Genomic DNA, 23,810 nt, shown 5'->3' with positions numbered 1-23,810 from the left:
CTCTTGCTAAGTATTTGCCAAATGACTAGTGGGAAGACCTTAGAAATGGCATGAGCTCATTTGGACCACGTGGGCTTTGCTGACCAACTTCTGGCTCATGTCTGAAGATGGGTGGTTGTGGATAGTGCAGAAAACAAAGGGAGAAAGTCCAGACACCAAGGCACTGACCCCTAGTTGACTCCTGAATGCTGTGTGACCTTGACTAAACTCCTAACCCTCTCTGTGCCTCATGTACAAAATAATTCTATATACTTAATTGGTTGAGTGTGTACTATATGCTAGCTAAAGTGTTCCATGTATTAAGTCATTTCATCCTCACAAGCAAGAGGTAGGTACTATGATCTTCATTTTATGCATGAGTAAACTGAGAGAGAGAGGTGAAGAAACTCGCCACAGGTGTGTGGCAGAGCCAGGCCTGGACGCCCCTCTCACCCACTGCCTTGGGTGACTCTGAGATTCAAAATGACCCTGAAGATACTCCAGAGTGGGTGCTCTCTTGACTGTCCCTGCTGTGCTTTTAAACCATCTGCTCAGGACAGGGCGTCCATTTCAGCTCATCGCAGATCCCTGACACTGGCACTTGGGAGATCTGTGGTCCTCAGTTCTGTGCCAGGATGAAATACCGTGCGTCTGTCTCTCCCTTCTCCTTCCTCTCTCTCCATCTCTCACTCCCCATGGCATCCCCCACCTTAGAACATTGAAAATCCCACTGTAAAAGTGATGAGCCCCCATAGTGGGGACACCAAAATGCATTAGGAGCCCACCAACCCCCACAGTTCTACCACTGTGAGGACACACTGCTAACATTTAGGGAGGGCCTTTCCTTCCACCGTTTTTGTATGTGTCTATTTTTAAATAGCTAAGGACTATTTAGGACACAATATACTCAACTTTAAAACCAGCTTTTTTTCACTTAACATTATATGCTTCTTCCCCCCATCATGAAATACTCCTAATAAGTATAATTTTCATAGCTACAGAAGGTTCCATTATTGAATATACTGTAATTCAGTTAAACCCCTATTGTTGGCTAGTTAAACCACGTCCAGTCTTTTCTCTTATGGACAATACTGAGATTAGCACTCTTGTACACAAAGCCTTTCTACATATCAGAGCATCTCCTTTAGGTTCGATTCTTAGAACAGAAGTTTCTGGGTCAACAATATGCAGTTGGGTGGTTGTTAATATGTGTCGACAAAGAACTTCTCAGAAGTAGGAAGCCCATCGGCACAGAACCCAGCACAGCTGGTCTCAGCAGGCGCCAACTTCTCAAAGCAGAAAACGCAAAGGATCCAGGGACACTGACCCAGTTTCTCCAACAGATCAACGGCAGAAAGAGAAAGACGGGGGGAGACAGTCAGAGACTGAAAGAGACACATCAACCCAACGCAGTGGGTTCAAACCAACTGTAAAAAAGGCGTGGTGGTTTTTTTTGTTTGTTTTTTTTAACAACTAGGGCATTAGATAACATGGTGGAACTGCTGTGAACTTTGTTAGAGGGATAATGACATCCATCATTAGCAGTGATGGATGACCTTGTGGCTAAGGATAAAAAAAGGTCCCAGATCACCCTTTCAGCAATACACATGAAAGTATTTATGAGTTACACGATCTGATGTTTGGGATTAGTTTTAAAATACTCCAGCCTACCCCTCCCCTCTGCTCCAAAAAGATGGCGGTAGCAGATAGAACAGATAAAGCATGATGGGCATAATGTTGATAATTGTTCAAATTGAGTGATGGGTATGTAGGGGGTTTATTATACTATTCTAAGTCCTTTTGTGAATTTTTAGTATTTCCATAACAAAAAGTTCTTGGAGAAGAAAGAGGAGAACTGGCTTTATGTAAAGATGCGTGGCCAGCCAGTACTGCTGCCCGAGACATGGCGTCAGCGTGGGGAGACGTGGTCTGGGGGTTTTGCACATCCATCGGGATGAGGAGCAGAAGAGCAGGGAGTCAGTTTCGGAAGTCACAGCGTGTGAGGCAGTGCCCAGGCATCACGGCCCGCCGGGTGGATTCTGTGTTATTGCCCAGTAGAGACTCTTGGGCAGCTGAGCCCTCGCACTAGGGGCTCCCTGGTTGGTCTGGCAGTGGCCTCGGCCACCTGCAGTGTTAGGAGCTTTCTAGGTGTCTCTAAGATGCAGACAGCGTTAAGAACCAGAGCTCCCGCTCACCTCCCTCCTTTGATAGATGGTAACACCGGGACTCAGGACACCACAAGTCAGTGGCACCCCCACAAGGGGGACCTCGGCCGCCCGGCTCCCAGGCTGGGGCCTTTCCACCAAATCACACTCTCAGGGAAGCTCGAGAACATTAGCCCTGCAGGCCAGCATGCCTGGGTCCCACTCCTGGCTCTGCCTCTTGGAGGCGGGCCCCGGCGGGCAGCTTTCTTTACCTCTCCAAGTCTCACTTCCCTCGCCTGTCAAAGGGAGATCATTCGCCTGGTACTGAGAGTGGTGGTGTGAATAGAATCAGGTAAACTTGCAACACGGTGCTTAATAAATGTCAGTGCAAACAGCTTATTTGCTGCCCCTTGACTGTGAATTCCTTGGGGGACAGGAGCGAGGTCATATTCATCTCTACCTCCACGTGTCTGGACGGAGGCCCTGAGCTGCTATGCATCAAGTCAATGAGCAAGTCAGTGAATGAATGACAGCTCTACTAAAGGGACAGGAAGCCATGCTGGGTGACCGCTGGGCCCCCGGAAGAGGCGGTGAGCAACGGGCATTCAGGGCTCCCAGGGGGCTCTCCGTGTCCCGTCTGCAGCCCCTCCCCTCACGGGCCAGCCCTGGAGCGCTGTGGCTGAGGGACCGCACGCCTGTAGCTTGAGTGAAGGCTTTGAAAGTGCACACAACCAAATGTTACTAGGGGAACCGACGTGCCCAAGCTGGTACCAATGGAATATTTACCTTTAAAAATACTGATATTTGAAGAGCAATTTCATTCTCTGGTTCACACAAGCCCATGCTAAGGATCAGCTCTGGGTTTCCTATTCCTAAAAGACAAAGCTATAGCCCTTAAGTGGTGACGGCCCCGTCACCATGTACAGAGCTCTCCAAACCCTCCCTGACCTGCACGCTCTCACCCTCCTCCAGACAGGGAAACTAAGGCCCAAAGAAATGAAGGGATTTGCATGAGGTGGCATAGGTGCAGCCCAGAATCACAGAAACTCATGTAGAAGTGACGTGAAGGTCACCCCCACCCCCCTTGATGCTTCCGTTCCCTCTGTGGTCCCTGCCAAGTCTGCCAAGGTCCCCTCCAGGACGGGCGTCCTGACATTTGAGGATCTGTATCTTTGGACAGTTCTGCCGTTAGAAAGTTCTCTTTTCAGTTCCAGGGCCATTTGGGACACAAAGCCAAGATCTAGGTGCCCCAGATTTTCACTTCCTGCTTTTTCCTCTACAAACTGCAGCTTCTTTGTGTGTTCCCAGGTTGGAGGCCCCTCAAAAGCCCAAAGTGGGCATTTTGCGAACCAAAAATGAAAACCCACCTCTGAGAAGGCCAGGGCAGGCCCCTCCCAGGACTCCGGCCTTTCTTTCCCTGGTCTGTGAGACAGGCCAAGTCCATCTTCACGCCTCGACGCCACTTACCGGAGTGACCCCTCTTTCAGGAGCCACTGTGGGTATGGGGAGCGGAGGCCCCTCCGGCAGGGCGCCGCCCGTCTCCTCCGCCCCCGCCGCTGTCAGGGGCTCCTCCGTCGTGGCTGCTGCCAAGTCTTCTTCATCACCAGGACCCTGAAAGCAAACCAGCAAGAGGAATCAGGTCCCCTCACCCACGACACGATGTGCACACGGCTGCCGGTGAGCTTTGGCAATGGTCAGTTCCGTGGCGCCAGCCAATTTCAAACCGCTTTCTCACCCACAACTGTCATTGCCCCCAAGACATTCAGGGAAGCACAGACTCGCGCATCCCCTTCTGAAACACGAATCTCCTTGATACCCCCCTCCCCCAGCAACACCTTCTGACTTTGGACAACTCTCTGAGACAGCTCTTCCTGGACAAAGCTGGGAGGTAGCTGGTTCAGGACAGAAACCTGATTCCCTGGGCCCTGTCACGCTCCTCCCTTTGCACCCTGCGTCCCTCCAGTCGGGGCCTACCCAGACATGCGCTCTAACCAAGCTGAGTGTGCATTTGCCTCTGGGAAGGCCTGTAACTGCTCCTGTCATGACCCTGACCTCACTCCCCGCTGTGAGCCGAAGAAGACGCTCGGAGACACTTACGGAAGGGACCACTTGCTCAGAGGGCACCGTGGGTGTGAGGGGAACCAGGCCATCTGTGGGGACCCCGCTGGCCTCCTCTTCCTCGAAGGTGCTGAGGGCCACTTCTGTTGCAGCTACTGCTGTTGTCAAACTTTCTTCACTGATTGGACCCTGAAACAAAGCTGGGATGAGGGCTGGTGCCGCCTTGTCCACAACCCTGGTTCAGGGGGCCCGTGGCTGCGGGGTAGAAACTGCGCGGCTATCAGATGACTGGCGTTGCGAAAGCCCCCCTCCCCTTGTTCTTTGAAGCCCACGCCTCAGCCCGCAGACTCTGGACCTCCAGGTCAGAAGGCACCTCTCAGGTTAGAATGCACCCTCCTTGCCCGAGAGTCCCCTCCAGCACATCTCTGCTAAGTGCTTTGGCCTCAGCTTGCACACCTTCAGTAACGGGGAGCTCACCACCTTCACAGGCAGCCTTTCTATTTCCAGACAGCTCTGCTGGTTAAGTTCTAGTTTCTACTGAGTCACGACTTGGTAGAACTGGGAGCTGGTGCCTAGTTTTCTCACCCTGTGACAAGTTCTTTGCCTTTAAAGTGTGTGTGTGTGTGTGTGTGTGTGTGTGTTGGGGTGGGAATGAAGGACAAGGATGAAGGATGAGAGATGAAGGAGAAGGAGGCTGAGAACGTGGTGACGGCCACTTTGTTAATTAAAATCACCTATGTAGAGGCTGGCCCGGTGGTGCAGTGGTTAAGTTTGTGCGCTCTGCTCCGGTGGCCGGAGATTCACAGTTCAGATCCCCGGTGTGGACCTAGCACCGCTTGTCAAGCCACGCTGTGGTGCCATCCCACATAAAATAAAGGAAGACTGGCACAGATGTTAGCTCAGCAACAAGCTTCCTCCCCAAATAAAACACAAGAATCCATGTAACTGCCAGGGGGCCTGGAGAGCTGTCAGCTGGTCAGGGCATCCCCTCCCCACTGTGAGGTTTCCCTGGACGGACGTCAGCCCGGAGGTGAAAGGCTGGGAGCAGGTGTGTGGGAAGACCTCCGAGGCCAGTGCTGTTGACACGTGATGGCCGGACAACCCCCGCCCTTCGTCCATTCAGCCACTGTCCACTGAGTGCCCACCACTCGCAGGGATGAAGACAGAGCGGTGAATAAGCTGGACACAGTCGCTGTCCTCACAGAGCCCACAGGCTGGCAGGGAGCCGGAGGTGACTATTTACCAAGTTTATCATTAATTACAACTATGAGGAGGGCTGCCAAGGAGAAGTTCGAGGAAGCGTGAATGTCTGTGGGGAGACTTCACAGTCCGGGACGACACCTCCTTGATGAAGTGGTGTCTGAGCTGGACTCTGAAGCACGAGCGGGAACTAGAGGGGGCAGGCAGGAAGAATGGGTTCAAGGCAGAGAGCAGAGGGGATAGGAAGACGCTGAGGCAGGAGGAAAGAGGCACATTCAAGAAACTGAAAGAGGGGCCGGCCCCGTGGCGAGTGGCTAAGTTCACGTGCTCCACTGCAGCGGCCCAGGGTTTCACCCGTTCGGATCCTGGGCGCGGACATCGCACCACTCATCAGGCCATGCTGAGGCGGTGTCCCACACGCCACAACTAGAGGCACTCACAACTAAAATATACAACTATGTACCGGAGGGGCTTTGGGGAGAAGAAGAAAAAAAAAACAAGAAGAAGATTGGCAACAGACATTAGCTCAGGTTGCCAATCTTAAAAAAAAAAAAAAGAAACTGAAAGAAGGGCAGTGAGCTGGAGCGCTGAGAGCCGTGGAGACAGTGGCCCAAGATGCGGTCAGCAAGGCTGGCCAGGCGAGACCCTGCAAGGCCCTGCGGGCCAGGTGGGGGAGCAGGATCTTCCACACACAGGGCTGCTCCCACCAGGAGGAGTCAGGGGAGAGGACGGAGGCAGCCAGGCGGGGCCCTTCGCCACCTTCTGGGCTGGGGATGCAGTGGCTCAGTCCAGGGGGCCAGCACTCAAGAAGGATAGAAGTGGGCCGGCCCGTATGTGTTTAGGCAGAAAAATCAGAAAGACTCAGCGCTTGATGGGATGTGGGAAGTAAGGAAGAGGGAAGAGAGTTCTGGATTAGACAGCTGAGGGTGATGGTTCCATTCATTTGAGGTGGGAACGCAGGAGTGGAAACGAGTGTCGGTTTGAATCAGTCGAGTCTGAAGAACTTGCAGGACATCCATTACAATGACATTACAGGGACAGACTTGCCAAGTGTCCTGGAATACTTTCGTACTGTCTTCAGGAGCTGGGAACAGTGTCCTCACGCTGCCTAAGGAGAGGGCTGAGAAGGGCTGGCTGTGCCCCTGGACCTGCTGGAGCCTGCTTGCACCCTGACCTGACCCTCCACTGCCCTCTAACAGCCTCTGCTCGCTCCCAGAAACAGGCCGAGGCTGTGCCCTCCATCCCCTCTCCTCCACGCTGGCTCCCGCCTCCCGCATCAGCCCTGGGACTCACTCCCACCTGCCGATGCTGCACGCACCTGCCCTGGGCCAGCTCCCCATCAGCCTGCGCAGCCCCCAAGCCTCCAGAGGCTTCACCACGCGCTTGCCGGGGTCTTGGCAAACGCGACCTCTGAGGGAGTAGTCGGTCAGAGAGGTGCCCCCTCCCCATCCAGGCTCCTCTGGATTTGCTGGACAGAAGGAAGACTGGCCTCTGAGCAGGCCAGGATCTGCTCCCGCCACGACCTCAACCTTCCAGCTCTATACAGTCCTCACCAGCGTGACCCCTTCCCCGGGGTCCTGGGTGGACGTGGAGAGGGTCGGTCCCCCGGTGCGCACAGTGTCGGCCTCTACTTCCCCGGCAGTGCCGATGGGCACCTCAGCCTCCTCGGCTGCTGTTGCTGCCGAACCTTCCTCGGTGTCCAGACCCTGAATGGAAGATGTTGCAAGATGTTGTGGCTGGAGGCAGCAGGCAGTGGGGCCCCTCCTGCTCCTGCGTCCTGTCGCTCCCTCATCCTCAAAGCGCTTGTGCATCCAAGACCTCCCCTCACTCCGCTGTCCCCAGTGTGGCACCCACACAGAAACATGGACCTTACACACCCCCCAGGGTGCAAGCCCCTTGTCACCATGCCGCATGCGCAGTTCACCCGGCTGCTCCCTGCCGACCTCAGTGACGTGGTGCTCACCAGCAGTCCCTGTCATCCTACATCCACAACTCCCGAAGGCGGAGCCTGCACTGGGTGTCTGAGGCGTGGTGCTGGGACAGAACCCGGGGCCTCGGAATGCACAGCTGTCTTGTTGAGGGGGTGGCTTGCCTCACGAACCACTTCCTGGCCTCACTCGCCCAGCTCAGTGCTCTCTGGCTTCCACCCCCCACATCCCTAAAACTGCCCTCCCCAAGGTCACTAGTGGTCATCGTGACAGATCCAATGGATGCTTTTCAGGCCTTTACTCACTGGAACTCTTGACAGGATCTGACATTGCTGAGCACACCCAGAGGGAGCCAACACCAGTCCTCGCCCGGACGCCAACACAGCCTCCAAACCCACCCCCTGCTTCCAGGCTTGCCTCTCCCATCCTTTCTCCACTCAGGAGGCCAGGCGATCTTTCTAAAATCCTACTCTGACTATGTCACTTCTTGTCTACCACTCTTCAGTGACTCCCCATTTCTGCTGAATATGCTCAAGCTCCTCATGGCTTCCGCGCTCTCAGAGGCCTCTCAGGCCAGGTCTGCCCGACCCTCTGCTCACCCCTGACCCCGCAGGTCTGCTGCACTTCTCTGGGCTTTGTATGTTCCCACTGATGCCTCCAGGCCTTTGCGCCTGCCGGCCCACCTCCCGGAACGCCTGCCTCACTTCCCCCTGCTAGGCTCCTTCCAGTTGCCCCCTCCGTCTCGCCCCAGCATCCTTTCCCCAGGAGGGCTTCCTGGACCGCTGAGGCCAGTTCTGGGCCCCTTTTCTGTGCTCCCAGAGCATCCTGTGCTTCTCCTATCGCACCTCTTACCGCTCTGTCCCCAGGCAGCGGGTCTACCCTAGTTCCCCAGTGCCTGGCACAGCACAGCGCTCCACGAACACCTGCTGGATGAGTCAACACGTGCCTCAGCCTCCAAATCAGTGTCTGCTTGGACACGGCCCCAGGATGTCATGCTGAATTTTGCAGACAGATGAGGAAGGCCAGTGACAGCTCCCACCCAAGACGCTCACCATCTCCCGGAAGCAGGTGATACGGAGCATGCGCTCTGAGCTACTTACCGGAGTGACCCTTTCCCCAGGGTCCTCAGTGAACGTGGAGAGGGTGGGTCCCCCAGTGGGCACACCGCTGGCCTCTGCTTCCTCGGCAGTGCTGACGGGCACCTCGGCCTCCCCAGCTGCTGCCGTCGTTGCCAAACCTTCTTCAGGATGGGGACCCTGGAAACAAGGGCATCACAGGGGACCATGTCAATGGGCCCATGGCCCTGATCAACGTGCCTGTGGCTGGAGAAGACAGGCTGTGTGCCCCTCCATCAACTTGCATTTCCGTAACTTCTTTCCCTCAAAGCACTTCCTTATCTGTGACATCACCCCAGCTCCACGACAGTCCCAGAATCACAGAATCCCAGGGGCAGGAGAGACTGCAAGGCACCTGTCTCCTGTAAGATTCCAAGGGCCCGTCTGCACACGCCAGTGACCAGATCACTGTCCCCTGAGTCAGTCTGCTCCAGCTCCAGACACTTGTATCCAGACACGTCTGCCTCCCCGCAACCTCCCCTAGGTGCCCATCCAGAAGCCATAAGAACAAGTCGAATGCATCTGCCCAGGACGGGGCTTTGGAGATGAAGAGGGAGCAACCCGTCCTCTCAGCCTTCTCCAGACGGGACACCCCTGCATCTTCACCTTCCCTGTGACTCAGTTTCCTCGGGAAATGCACAGGCAGATTCTCTGAAGGTTACACAGCAGATGTGGGAAATGGCAACAGAGAGCAGCCTTTGGCTGCTGGTGTCACCTAGCTGACTATACTTTATTTCAGTTTTCCAAAGTTTTTTTTTCTTAATTTTGGGTTTTTCCTTTTTTTTTTTTCCAAAAAGTAATTCTTTTTGATACTAAAAACGCTAGGGTGATCAAAGTTGGAGACAGATTTCCTTGCTGCAGGACTTCTCAGAGCCTATAATAAGAGGAATATGGACTGGAACTTTTCCCAAACTTATTTGACCACAGAACCCTTCTTTCATATAACCTATTAAGTCCTTGCAGAATTATCCCCCTAAAATAGAGAAACGATGATATCACAGGATTTTAAAATGAGACTCTTTCTAACTCAATGTCAACTAAAGCCCCAAAGGCAAGAACAACCCCACAGGCATCAGGTAACCTCCAGATTCTAAAGAAGGAGCCAGACCACCTGGGTGGGACTTGCTGAGACGTGAAACAGAATCGGTTTCACCAGCATCAGCCCATCACCTGTCTCCAGGCCATGTAAGAAAGGGTGAGGTTCACTCTGAGCTTGAATGATGAGAGGATGAATTCCTTTGGAGAGACTTTTCTGTGAGCTGTGGCTTCTCCTCTCCCCTCTCCCCACTACAAACCATTTGGTGAGCTGGATATGCAGTCCTGGGAATTTGGGACACAAAGGGACTGGTACCTGATTCTCTCCATGGAAATACAAAAGGTGAAAGCAGGAGCCATCTAGACCCAGAGTGGAGACAGAGACAGAGACAGAGAAAGAGACAGGTCAGTCCTGCTGCGTCTTCCTGGAGTTAGACCAGACATGACACCTCCAAAGGGAGCCAGCTAAGGCCATCTGGAAATGGAGTCTACTCAAGGGGCCACCTAGAGGACAAGGGTGACCAGTGGGGTGGACACCCAGGCAGAAGCTAAAAGCCAACAACGGAACTTGGGTCCCAGGTCCCCTGCAGGACAACCTCTGAAGAATCACAAAAGCCCCCACGAGAGAGAGTTCCAGCAGGAGGGGGCTGGGAAGGTCATGAAAGGGAGGAAAAAGCAGTAAGAGAATAGAGAGGGGCCTGGTCCTGTGGCCAAGTGGTTAAAGTTCTATGCATTCTGCTTCGGCTGCCGGAGTTCGCAGCTTCGGAACCCCGGGCACGGACCTGCTCCACTCACCAGCCACACTGTGGAGGGGTCCCACATACAAAATAACAGAGCAGGATTGGCACAGATGTTAGCTCAGAGCAACTCTTCCTCAGGAAAAAAAAAATAGAGAGGGAATCCTTAACCGTGCCTCCCGTCCCTGGCTGGGTTGCACTTGTATTTTTATTGATTGATATTATGCAGGACTGGACTTTGAAAATACTTGTGAAAACAGCCTGTTACCAGAGAGTGATGGGGAGAGTATAAGTGCCTGAGTTTTCATCTCAGGAGAGTAGAAAGAATGAGCTGACACTATGGGTGTTTAGCAGAGGCCCTGGTAGGAAAAATGCACTTGCTTTAATGTGGCACCCTACTGTGTCCACCATTTAAAAAAATTGGCTTTGCCGATGAAAAGCCAATTACCGAGCAACAGAGGAGACACACCTGCAGTTAATCTGCTCTGTGTGGAAGGGGCTCTCAGGGCAGAGAGGCTGTGCATCTTCAGAGGCAAGCGGGAGGGAGGCGATGCTGTGCTGAGGACAGACGTTCATCCCCAGGCAGGCGTGAGGACCAGCTTCTGCTGCCTCTCCTCCCCCTATCCTGGAGCATCCATGGAGAGCCAGTGGGGCCCTGGGACCCCTGCCTCCTCTTTGCCAGCAGGAGAGAGGCAGTCTCCATGATGTTCAGCTAAAACCCTGGGGGTCCTCTCAGTGCCCAATACAAGTCCCCATCCAGCAAACAAATCTACTACTGACCAGTCAGATGACATGAGCACTGACTCACCTCTTCGATGACATGAAGGATGGCTCCGTCTCCTGAGCCGACGTCTGTGATGGGGGCACCATCCACTGTCTGAGCTCCTTCCAGCGTGTCATTCATGATCTCACCAGAGCCTGAGGGAAGCGGGCGTTCTGTAATTAATAACTGCATTTTGCAGTCTTGAAAAGAATGAGGTATCTCTTCGCCTATTGACTTGAAAAGATGTCCATAACACAGGATTAAGAGGGAAAAAAAGCTGCAGAAAAAGAGACGTGGAGAGGCAGGTCGCTTAGCCTGTGTCTCGGGTTCCTCACCTGTAAATTGGGGCTAATAATTCCTACCTTATCAGGTTGTTTTGAGGATTATGTGTCATAAGGATCAAATAAATCAATGCAAGAAAAGCATCGAGGACGGCCCCAGGCGTACAGTCAGCTGTCCAGGAATGTTCCCTGGCAGTGCGGTTCCAAATTTGTAAAAGGGAAAGAACCTATATATGAATATACATATTTTATCATTATATATACAATTATATAGCCGTATGTGTTACGCAACAATTACTACTATATAACATATATAATATATACATATATATGTATATACGTGTGTGTATGTATATGCTTGGCTAAACCACAATGCTTAAGATTGGTTTCCTCCAGAGGATAGGAGAGGAAAAAACTATATTTTTGGTTCACACAACTCCGCATTGATTGAATTGTTATCACAAGCAAATATTTCTTTTGCAATTTAAAAAACAAATGCCATCCTAAAGCAAAGAAGAAATTATACTAACACGAAGGCTTGCATGTTCCAGGGGGGCCTAGGCGAAGCACAGCCCTGCACCCCTCATTTCCTCCTCCTGCAGCCGGCTGTCCCACCTACCAGGCCCTTGGCATCAGCTCGCAGCCAGGGGGCAGAGCCAGGACGGAAACCCCGTGTGTTCAGTCTCCCTCCGTCACCCCATGGAGTGCGTGTCCTGCTCTGATCACATATTAGCACCTTATTATTTTTAACCTCATTTTGCAGAAGAGGAACAAGGTCCCACAGAGAGTAAGCAGCTGGAGGGGCCCTTTCCACCCAGGCTGTGTCACGCACGTCGCACGGTAAGGACAGCGTCGGGAGGAGGCGCTGAACCATACAAGAGAACCCACACGCATCTGAAGGACTTCACGCCCAGGAGAGGTCAGCCCCTCACGGCCACTCCCTCTCGTCCTCCCTGTCCTGACCACCAGGGGCTGCTGTGCAAGCAGCCAGCAGGACCCCAGGCCTCCAAGTTCCCACCCAGTGGGGGAAGGTGGGGGGGGTGGCGTGTGCCCTGGGCCGAGATGGTGTCAGTGAAGCTTGGAATAAAACTTTCTGGGGCCTTTCCCTAGCCGGGGACGGGGCTCCGGCTCAGGCTCCTTCTCCTCATCGTCTGAGCTGTTGACCCAGTAAGAGCAGGAACGTTTCAGCCAGCTCTGTCATTTCCGGTTGGTCTTTTGTATGCCAGGGAAGGAGGGTGGCTGATCCCAGGGAACAGGCAAGCTGTGCTTGGATCTGGGTCCCAGTCTGCACTTGGCTCCCACCTCCTCTGCTCTCAGCCCTCAGCCTAGGAGAGGCCCCCGCCCCGCCCTGCAGCCTCTGCCCGCTCCTCGCCCCCTTCAGAGATGCCAGGTCCACCCAGGAGGACGGCATTCACGCTTCATAAACCACTTTCACATCCGCGCGGGCCGTGGCTGCCTTCGGTCCTCCCATCCCCGGGGGTGGGGACACTCACAGGGCACAGTGGAAGAATCTAAAGCTTGGAAATGTTAAGCAACTTGCCACCGACAGCACCTAGGTGGCTGAGCAGGGCTTCCAGCCAAGCTGTCTGTGTTCCCTGCAGTCTTTCCACAGCAACACCCTGACTCCTGGTTTCATTATGACTTTAATAAACTATTAGACAATTTTTCTATTCAGTCCTGTATACTTTCTATCACCCACAGACTTCCCAAGTTTAGCTGTTAAGATAACATTTGTTTACTGATGGCAGAAGTAAAAAGAATAACGATAAAGCAGAAGACTTATAAAATACAGAAGTACAAAAAAGAAAAGAAAAACCACCCAAAATCCAACCGCCCAGAGATGACTACTCAGAGCATTTTGTGGTATATTATTCTAACACACACACACACGTTGCTCTACACGGCTATAGATAAACAGGGACGGATAACACGTATTCAAAATTAGATCAGAGCATACACACCACTTTGAAATATGCTTTTTCTCGGGAGTGCACCCTGAGCGAGGCCCTGGGTCACTGAATCCTCTGCACCACCAGTTTCCGGGATGTACATATGAATGACATGCAGTTTGACCAACCACTCTTTCCTGGGTGGTGGGTGGTTTCCTGACCTTGTACCTAAATCTCAGTGCTCTCATGTTGGCTATGACTTCCGTCTGAAGGGCTGCCCCTCTGATAAAGGGGCACGTCCCCCTGTGGCCTGAGGGATGATATGGGACACTGGCTTTTGCCAGGGCTCCTCTGCACGGCTGGAGGGACAATGGGCAGAGATGAGAGCCCCGGATGGGGAGCCAGCACCCCCCAGGGCCTGTGGCTGACCTGCTGGGTGCCTGCCCCTCTCTGGCCACCAGTTTCCCATGTGTGCCCCCAGGAGTTTAGATGACCTGATCCATCCTGAGAGTCAGGGTGTTGTGGCCGAGGCTGGGAAGGGTGGGCACCGGGTCAGGCCACCACTCACTGGCTGTGTGACTATGGGCACCGCAGTGACCTTCACAAGCGTCCCCTTTTCCATCTGTAAAATACTGGCTAATAATAGCAACTAGGAGATGTATCATCAGCATTGGAGGTGAAGTATGTAAACACCTGACAAGGAGGTATTTAATATGCAGCAACAATTATTAGAAGCTTTTCTGTTGAAGCTCAGCCCCTTCTGGAGGGGCGGAGTCCGGGGATTAAAACTTCAGGGGTCTGAGATCAAAAGCAGTTCTGCATTTACAAGCCGCAGAGCCTCGGTTAGGTAACGTAACAGCTCTGTGACTCGATCTCCCCATCTGGTCTGTAAAATGAGGATGGGATCATTCCTTTCTCAGCCGTGCAGAGGAGCCCTGGCAAAAGCCCAAGCCAAAGGTTGAATGAGATGCTCTATATTCCACGCATCACTTGGGCTGGGCATACAGTTGTCACTCAATACACTGCGTACAAAGGTGCGCTGGGACTTGCCTTGCTCAGGGCTGCTGTGCGGGATGACGCTCAAATTAGTGGTTTCCGGGGTCCCCTCAGGTACAGGCTCACTCAACTTGGTGGTTTCCAGGGTCCCCTCAGGTACAGGCTCACCGGAAAGCTCTGCATCCTCAGACGGAGGGGATAGAGTTGGAGGTGTGCTTATGGGTTCAACTTGTGCTTCTTTAGACTGAAGGGAGGAAAAATGAAACCGAAAGGATTTACTTAGCAGGAAAACAGAAAAATGGCAGTGCATATCAATTGGAGAAAATCATTTCCACAGAGCGCTGAATATACCCGGAAGAAAGCCCGGCCCTGCCCCCCGTGCCCCTGGGCAATCACTGAGCCTCCCAGGGCCTGACAAAGGCGCACGCTTGGCGTCAGTAAGTTCTGTTCAGTTTGTAGCGACTCTGCTAATGTTGGCTGAAGCTCTCTGAGCACAGGGACCCCATCTCTGTGATCCCTGCATCCCGGGCCAGCACAGAGGAGATGCTCAATAAAGATCTGTTAGATGAGGGGGTCAATGAATGAACAAACGAATGAAGCAGGCTGCGCTCAGTAAACGCTGTATAAACCCAGTCCTGGATGTGCGCTGGATGCCTATGAAATGAAAGGTGTGTCTGAATGCTTCCAAGGAAACTTCAGGATCCGTACAGCTTTTCCAAAGCCAGTCAATGTCTTAACCAACTTTACCAACTAGAGAAAAACGAAGAAACAAACAAAAAACCCCAAGAGTTGAAAACACAGAATAGTTCAGAGATCTAGGGAAAAATCTTGACCGGGGGCCACCAAGGCCATGACGTCACCCTGAGACGCAGGACCAGGAAGTACCTCCTGAGCCCAGAGAACACAGTGTCGGTGTTCGGACAGTCTCATCTCTGTCTGAGCTCAAGGACTGGGGTGGATGGAAGGCTCCTGCTGACCAGTGTTGGATCTGCAGTATTCACTGGAAGTGACTGAGACCTCTTGGCAAATTCCCGGGAGGCAGCCACAAGCGCCCCTTCAGGGCAGAGCACGGATCTGGCGAGCTGACCCTCGGTGGGCAGGGCCTGTGTCCTGCCTCCAGCCGGTGGCTGTCGGTTTTCAGGAATGAGTGTGGATGGGGAACAGTGTGGCCTGTGACCAAACAGCAACGTTGAGTCCTCAGACTTTCTATTAAAAGTGTCCTGATTTGCTGAGCCCCAACTCGCATTCACACAATCAGCTTTACTCATTCAACACATATTTCCTGAGGGCCTACTGTGTGCCAGGTCCTTGGCTGATCCCTGGGGATACAGAAATGAATAAATAAGACATGGTGTCTGCCCTCAAACTGTGAGACTGTCGGGAGACACGGACCCAGACCCAGACTCAGACACAACTGTGACTGAACGTGACCCATGAGAGCAGAAGTGAGAGCCAAGTGGGGGGAGAGGAGCTGTGGCCTCCGACCTGGGGCTGTGCGCTGGGTCCCGAAGACGGAATTGGCCAGGCAGACAGAGGGGTGGGGAAGGGCCCTCAGACAGACAGAACTGCGGGAACCCAGGCATGGAGAGATGCTTAATGTGTTTGGGAAACAGCATCTGGGTGTGGTTGGAAGACAGGTCCCAGCTGTGGCTCTGTGCACGGCTCCTGTAAGCACCGAGTCTAGGACCTCACTCCAGACCCACCGAATCCGAATGTCCAGGTATGTGGCCCAGGCAGAAGTCTTTCTGAAGACTCCCCACCACTGTCCCCGCCCCCATCCACGCACACACGTGACTCTGATGCACAGACAGGGCTGAGAACCACAGGAATGTTAATTCTAACTCAGCATAAGATAGAACTTTCCAGAAATGGAAAGGTGTGTCAGCAGAAGCTGACTTAGCAGCAGGAAGAATGGAGTAGCAGAGACTCCTACCCTAAATGGGGAAGGAGGTGAGGAAGGCTGGCTTTTTAAGTCCTTGCCAGCGCAGGCAGCCCATGATTCAGTTCGGCTGCTCATGGCTTGTGTCTTGGCCAGTGGCAGGTTGGAAAGGATGAGGACAGGGAAGTGAGGATCACTCCAAGAGAGAAGCCAGACAGAGAGGGGAGGAGAGCGTCTGGGAGCAGAGGGTAATTCCCCTGTCGTGGAGGGATGGCCGTGCAGGGAGCCACGGAGCCCTTCCAGGAGATGCTGAGGGAGAAGTCCCCAGCTCGGGGGTGACACAACTGACAGCGCCCTGGACCCGGCCCTGGCTCTGCCACCTCCAGGCTGGGCAGCCTTGGGGACAAAGCCCTTCACTCCATGCCTCAGTGCGTGCTCTGGGGAATGAATGGGAAAACACCGCCCCGCAAACGAGGCCAGGGGACCGAGAGCTCTGCAGGGCAATGCCGCGAACACCAGGAAGGGATTCTGACCTCAGGAACAGACAAGCAGCGTCAGGACCCACAGCCCCACAGCCTTCCCACAGGGCCTCCAGGCCCACAGCCAAAGCCCAAGGGGAATTCTCTCAAGAACTGAGGGCAGCCACAGGGGTGCTAACCAGGAAGCAGGTGGCAGGGAGGGGACTCCAAGAGGAACGGGGCATTCTAACACACCACCTCTCCAATCCTCACAATGAGCCTGTCAGTCAACAGTAACAATAGCAAACGTTCATGGAGAGCTGCCGCACGCCAGGCACCATCCACATGTTTCACACGAGTCAATTCACCTGACTCTCAAATGGACCTGAGGATCCAGACACGCTCCATCCGAACAGACGAGGAAACTGAGACTGGAGGGGTTAAGTTACTGACTCAAGGGCAACAACCAGTAAGTGGCCAAGGTGAAGACACACTTGGTGGGACTCGGATCTGCACCATTCTCTCAAAACTACTGAGGAGAGCAGGCTGGGGGATCCAGGAAGGTGGCTGGGGTGCCCCGAGGCTGCCAGGTCCATCAGATCACTTTTCACTTCCCCAGACGCTTCGGGAACTTATTCCTCAGCCCCTCCCAGCCGCAGTGCCCTCCCACATCTGGCTTGCATCTGCACTACTGTGGCCCAGGAGGGGAGGCCCAGGCTCGGCTCCTGACTCCGCCAGTCACCCTGGGAGCCGGCAAAGCTACCCTCCCCCTGAGCCTCGGCTGCCATCTCCCTTGCAAGGCTGTTGCAAGGATTAAAGTCAGCACCAGGCGCACGGTGGGCATCTAGAAATGCCAGTCCTCTTCCTTCCTCTCCCATTGCTCTACCCCTGTCCAAAGCTGTCCGGCTCCAATGCCCCCTCTGCCAGAAAGCCCTCCCTGATCAACCCGTGCCCCCATGATCATCTCATGCTCTCAGACCCTGCTCCCCTTTCCTGTCCCTCTCTCAGAGTCCTTCCCTCTGGGGTTACAGGCCTCTGCCTGAGTTGGTCTGGCTCCCAGCTGTGAACTGGTGCTCCAGGGGCAGCATCAGGCTAGAAGGCCCAAGGAATCACTGCTCTGTGCCCTAATGCCCTGCACCCTGGACATGCCGAGCGGGTGGCCAAGAGCTGACCGGCATGCAGATTGCAACAGTGCCAGAGCAGCAACCCTCCCCAGTCAATGCCTAGGCGGCCACCCTGGACCCTTGACTCCTCCATCCCAGCTGCCCAAGAATTGGCTGTGGTCCTGGGGCTGGTCCTCTGCAACACTGCCCACACCAGGAGCACAAGGTCATGGCCTAAATCCTGGAGGGGGCAGCCAGCCACCTGTGTTCTAGCCTCAGCTCTGCCCCAGTGCCCTAGGTCACTCTCCTCCCTTCTCTGGGCCTGTCCGCCCACCTGTACAAAGGGCGGGTCTCCGTGCACCTCTGTACAGAAAGAGGTGACCCTTAAGTCCCTCCAGCACTAACAGACCACGGTCCACTCCTGCCCCACCACACCGCTGTCCCAGAGGGCTCTAACTCCTAGCCTCTGCCTTATTTGCACCTCTCTCTCTTCTACCAGAGACGAGTTTATAGCGTGAGACAAGTTGAAGAAATTGCTGGGGTTTTTGTGTTCAATGACTCACACACTGCTGGCTGTTTCTTTAGAAATGGGCTCCTGGTGTCTCCACGGGTCTGACTCAGTGCTTTCGAAAGCACTTCCTTGTCTCGGCGACCGGGCACATTCCCAGGAGGGAGGAGGCCGGCGCCCTGGGAGGACGGCTGCCTTTCCCATGGGGCCAGAAGGGAGCTCCTGGGAAGACTCTGCATCTCGCAGGAGTGGGGGCCGACTTCCTGCTCAGAGCCAGAGCCTTGAGCAAATGTGACAACAGCCACTGTTCAGGGCCACTTCCCTCATCAGGCACCAAGCTGAGACCTGACCCTGCACTGCCTCACCGGACCCTTGCAACAACCCCATGAGATAGGACTCTGATTATCATTGATGGAAAAGGAGCTGAGGCTCAGAGAGGCTGAGTAAGTCACCTAAGCTCACAGAGCTGGGAGACAAGAAAGCACAACATATGCTTCTCGTGGCCTCAGCACAGGGTGGCACAGAGGTAACCGGCATCCCAGCACACTGGGGATTTTGCAAAATGCCCACCGGCCAGCACTTTCCTGACCTCCCAGAGGAGCCGACGATCGAAGTCCTGGATCTGAGAACAGAGACGTCAGAGCTGGGGCTCTGGGTACTCTTCCCTAACTCTCATTCCCCCAAAAGCCGGTCCAGACGACCGGCGCAGCTGCCAGCACTCACCGGGGCTTGGGTGTAGGTGACGGCCTCCAAGATCTCAGCCACTCCGTCTGTCTCCTGGAGCCCGCTGGTCTCTCCCGACGCCTGTGTGGGGACAAAGCAGGCGGGGCAGAGAGGGAGCAGTTTACAACTGGGAGAGGAGTCACAGAAACTCACACTGGAGGATCGTGTGCGTGTGAGAGAGAGACGACAGAGACAGCGGACCGACGGGCCAGCGTGTGAACGGTGCGCATGCCGAGCTACTCTTCTGTTCCTTCCACATTGTAATGCTCAAGTAAACAAAAAACTACAGTCAGTTTACAGGCTCTCTAACAGACCTACTTTCATTTTGTCCAGGTTCCCTCAGTCTCTGTCAGAAGGCTCTCCCAATCCTTGCATGGCTGCCACTGGAGTCTGACATCGGGAGCCATTACATTTGAAGTATGGCTTCCTCGTGCTGCCTAATCCTCATAATTCAGCTTCCAGTGGCAGCCCAGGAGCCTGGGTGCCGTGATTTTGTGAACGATCCCTTACTCGTGGACTCGGGTTGTTTCTGCTTTTTCAATATTTACAGCAAGGCAGAGATGAAGGGATGGATACAGGAGGTTTCCCTTCTCTCGGCTTCATGTGAACGCCAGGCCGGGGTCACAGCCTCAAGGAGCCTGAGCATTGTTACAGAGCCACAGTCCACCTCTGAAGGGCTTTCCAACGAAATCGGCGGCATTTTTTACTAAATGAATGAAATCGACGTATGTTTTGTTTGGGGGCTGACACCCCCCAAAGAGCCCCAGCAGCTCTGGGAAGATGCCACGCTCTGCTTGCCTCTGACTCTGCACCACGGCCTCTGTCTGGAGTGCCTTTCCTCCTCCCCTGGCTAACGCTCGCTCGTCACTGGGCAGGCATCAGCTGCCCCCGACCTGCTCCTGGTCCCTCCTCTTTCACCTTCTTGCCCCACCCGGCCCACAGAGTCTGGGTTTGAGGAGCTCCCCCGAGTTCCATCACACCCAGCTAGCTCTGTCACTGCATTTGGGTGTGCAAGTGTGTGTGAGCAGCCTGAGGATGGGACAGTTCCCAGCTTATCCCTTTATCCCCAGCATCCCCACAGGGCTGTCGCATCGAAGGTGCTTAGTAAATCCCAAGGGGGGTCAGGAGGAAGAGAGGGAGGGAGGGAGGGAGGGGAAAAAGACCCATCTTTCTTCCCTGCCCACCACCCCATCCCCAACTTAGGAACTGATTCATTTGCCAAGCATAAAAGCTAAATTTAGGTCTGTTTTTATAGGAATTCATACCACCCAGAATGTCTTCGAGTTTTAACTTTGATTTTAGAATCCTGACACCCTCTCTTGGCAGGAAGTCTGGAAACCAGGCCATTGACTGGCACAGCCACGGAAGAACCTAACACCTTAGGAGAAACACAACCCCTCACACCACAGAGATGGCTGAAGCTCTTAAAAAAAAATAAAGTAAAGCCAAAAAGCCCAAAATAGGACTTGAGGCAGCGCTTGCCAAGATGAGCGATTTCAGAGGCTCCATGACGTTGGGGATAAAGAATTGCCTGGCTCCCAGCCCTTCCGGTCAGTCGACTGGCTGCTGGGGCTACAGGGCCCACCGTCAGGGTGGGGGGCTGGCGGAGATGGGGGCTCACCGAGGATTCTTCAGCTTCACACAGCTCCTCAGGAGTCCCGGGGTCCGGGTGGACAGTGAGCTGTTGTATGGAGCCCTGGGGAAAAGCAGAGGGGTCAGAAGCCACCACTTGCATGTCTACAGCACGACCACCAGTGGGAAACACGATTGTTTTTGTAGCAGAGACAACAGGGTGTGAGAACGTGCTGCCTGTGGCTGTGACAAGGAGACCAAGCCACCTCTTGGCCTGCTCTCACTTAGGCGGCTCTCCTTGGGCCAATGTAACATGAGTCCTAGAACGAGCAAGGCCCTGGGAGAGTACTGTGTTCGAAGCACAGACTAACACAACAGCCTCCTCACGGGTCCCCAGACCCCCAGCTGTCAGCGGCAGGCCCATCTCCCTCTCCCAGAAAGGGTTTCCCCTGCAGCTCTAAGCTTCTGTGCAGGAAGGCCACATCCCAAGAAGAGCTGCCAGCCGGCCTCCCTCCCTCCACTCTCACCTCCTCGCCTCCCATTCGTCAGTTCATTCTCCACCACTCTCCCAAAGTGAGTGTTGAAAAATGGTTAATCAGATTTTAACTTCTTAAAATTCACTGTCTTCAACTGTACTAGAAATAAACCAAACTCTGCCCCACGGTACTGCCTCGTGTCAGTGAGGTAAAGCGCCAACAAGGACGTGTGCTCACTACACGAGCAACTACAAGAACATATGGATTTTCTTTCGAATGGCTTATTCATAAGAGCGCATTTTGACAGCAAAGTCAGTTTTCTGATATTTTTTTCAGGGCACACTGTCCAGAAGGACAGAGAGAAACTACCTCTCACTCAGGCATTCTAGCTTATTCTACCTTGGCAGAAATTACCAAGAGCAACTGCCAGCCATCGCCAAAGATAAAATCACTGAAGGTTGTTAACAGTCGTTACTCTTCCTACAGTGCCTTCAAGTGCACACGGTGCTCTCACACGGGCTGTCTCACTTGACTCTATGACCCCGTGGCGTAGGTCTTCTCCCCGCTTACAGACACTCAGAGAGGATCGGAGAACTGGGTGGTGTCTAAAATCATCAGGCTACACAGAAAACTTAAGGCTGGATCTAAGTTTTGCGTTCCGAGGCTCGCTTTCTTCTCACCACACACACACGCCTCTTTGAGGACACAGAACAAAACAGTAACAAGAACAGTTGCTTGGGTTTGTTGCACGGTGTCCAGCGGCCTCCCTGACGGCAGGATTCGGACTCACCGTGAATCTCTCCAGCCCCGTGGCTCCCGCGTTGCCCACGAAGATTCCCGCACTGGGCTCAAAAGCCAAGGGCTGCGAAGACCGCTGGAAGGGGACGGGGCTGTGCTCCTCGCAGTCCACGAGGAGGCTCACTTCTTTGCCTCGGACGATCACGGCAAAGCGGTTCCACCTGTGGGTCATCACGGGCACCAGGAAGGCAGCAGCCTCGTGGGACACTTGGGAGCCGGGCTCCGTGTAGTATAGGATGACCCGCTGGTGGCCATCCTCAGCGCCCGAGAGCCGCAGGCCCAGGTAGATGACCTTCTGGAAGGCATCGGTGATAGCAAAGAGCACACCGCCTCGGGCACTGTTGGGTTTCACCGTGACGCTGATGGCAAAGTCCCTGAAGAAGGTGGGCGGGATGAGGGTCCTGGCTGGGCGGCCGACGTTGGCGCCAGGCCCAAAGCTGTAGGCTGGGAAGCCACCATAGCCGGTGACAAAGGACACGGACGAGGGCAGTGGGACGCCAATGAGCTCCGTGAGGTCCAGGTGGCCCTGGGAAGCCGATTCTGCAGAGAGGAACAGAGATGCTTCACGTGTATATTCTACTCTGCTTGGAAATGAGGAAGAAACTAAAAAAAAGGGCTCAAACGAGATGGGATCCCTCAGCAACCCCACTGTAGTTTCCTATTTACTGTTTTTCAAACTTTTTTGACAAAGACCCACAATAAGAAAGGCATTTACACTGCAATCCAGTATGCACATTTAGGTAAATATAAATCTGTAACACAGAAACAAATGTTTCATAAAACATATCTACTTTTAATACTCACGAAGTATTCTGACATTTTCCTTTCTATTTAATAATTATTTTTCTCTTTTATTAAAAATATGCTGGAAACGATCCACTAAAATGATTTCATTACCCACTAACAGGTCATGACCTGCAGTTTGCAAAACATTGAAAAATATTTCCTAGAATATTCCTAAAATATATAATGTTCCCATCAACTTGGGGATTTTTTCCCCCATTTCCTTCTAAAAAACTGGGTAGGTTTGTTTTGTTTTGAATGAGGTCTACTGTTTAAATGCCTTTAGGGTGCAGGGAAAAATCAGGGACCTTGTGAAGTGTTCCCCAACCTCAGGACAAGTGAAATTTGCATCACTCCATGCAAATGTCATGGCCCGCTGTCACTGTCATCACCATCATCGTCATGTCCATCATCATCTTCATCTCCATCGACACTCCCGAGGCTCTCACTTTATACCAGGCTCTGCTCTAAACTCGTCACATACATAAGCTCATTTATTCCTTACAACAACTCCACGAGGTTAGGTACTATTATCCCCATTTTATTTTGGGGGAAAATGTAGAGAAGTTAGGAATATTTCCCTAGGCAGGTTCCACCCAGAGTTCAAAGCCAGAGCATCTGACCCCAGCTGTTCTTAACTACCACATCTGGGGGTAGAAACAACAGAGCTCCACTGTGGTGGCCTGGAAAGGACCCCAGGCTTGGGAGCCTTGGTCCACCCAACCATCCTCCCCAGGGAGAAAGCTGGGGGCTGGCTTGTGTGATGGGCACCCACTCCCGAGATAATGCCCAAGGTGCCAGCAGTGAGACAGGAAGGCAGGCCCCAGGGAGAGGTGGACAGGACCCCTCAGGCAGGACCACGGGCAAGCAGGGCCCTTTGGCCTCAGAAGTAAGGCCAGATCCTGAGGATTCAGCCAGATAAGGAGTCCTGGGCTGAGTGAGGGTCAGAATCCAGTAGGGTCCCCCGCTGGAGGCTCACCTGGTGACAGCCTGGGCTACAGCTGAAGGCCAGAGGACCCTGAGAACCTGAATGACCTCAGGGGACTTGGTGGTTTGGCCTTCAGAGAAGACCCAAGCCACTTGAGGGCACCTCGAGTAAAGTCCCACCTGATGAATCAGCCTGCATCCAGCTTACCAACTTGCCCCTGTCCTACCAGACAGCTGACTAGCCACGTGACTTCGAGTGGGGTCAACCACTCCAAGGCTGTGTCTTCCTCTATGACATGGGCTCCACGAGAATGAGTAAATGAGACCATCCGTGTAACCCCAGTAACACAATAAACATTCACAACTCTTTCCTTTTATTACATCCACTCAACAAGCCTAAGAGGTTGATGGGCAGGGCTGCTGCCCTGCTGTGCTGATGAGGAAAGGGAGCCCGAGAT

The 23,810-nt window shown here is 53.6% G+C and overlaps 1 protein-coding gene across 3 annotated transcripts in view; it reads right to left on the bottom strand.

Moving 5' to 3' along the window:
• Positions 1-23,810, bottom strand: part of COL15A1 (collagen type XV alpha 1 chain) — a 102,188-nt gene that overhangs the window by 45,395 nt on the left and 32,983 nt on the right. For all 3 annotated transcript variants that reach the window (XM_070595948.1, XM_070595946.1, XM_070595947.1), the window contains 9 exons: positions 21,635-22,182; positions 20,418-20,492; positions 18,797-18,877; positions 14,180-14,369; positions 11,005-11,114; positions 8,410-8,565; positions 6,935-7,087; positions 4,221-4,370; positions 3,591-3,734 (listed from right to left, as the gene is read on the bottom strand). In XM_070595948.1, the coding sequence (XP_070452049.1) occupies positions 3,591-3,734; positions 4,221-4,370; positions 6,935-7,087; positions 8,410-8,565; positions 11,005-11,114; positions 14,180-14,369; positions 18,797-18,877; positions 20,418-20,492; positions 21,635-22,182 (1,607 nt within the window). The remainder of the gene's footprint in view (positions 1-3,590; positions 3,735-4,220; positions 4,371-6,934; positions 7,088-8,409; positions 8,566-11,004; positions 11,115-14,179; positions 14,370-18,796; positions 18,878-20,417; positions 20,493-21,634; positions 22,183-23,810) is intronic.

This window comes from Equus przewalskii, chromosome 26, assembly GCF_037783145.1.
Source record: "Equus przewalskii isolate Varuska chromosome 26, EquPr2, whole genome shotgun sequence".
Classification (NCBI taxonomy): domain Eukaryota; kingdom Metazoa; phylum Chordata; class Mammalia; order Perissodactyla; family Equidae; genus Equus; species Equus przewalskii.
This window is presented reverse-complemented; position numbering and strand designations above follow the sequence as displayed.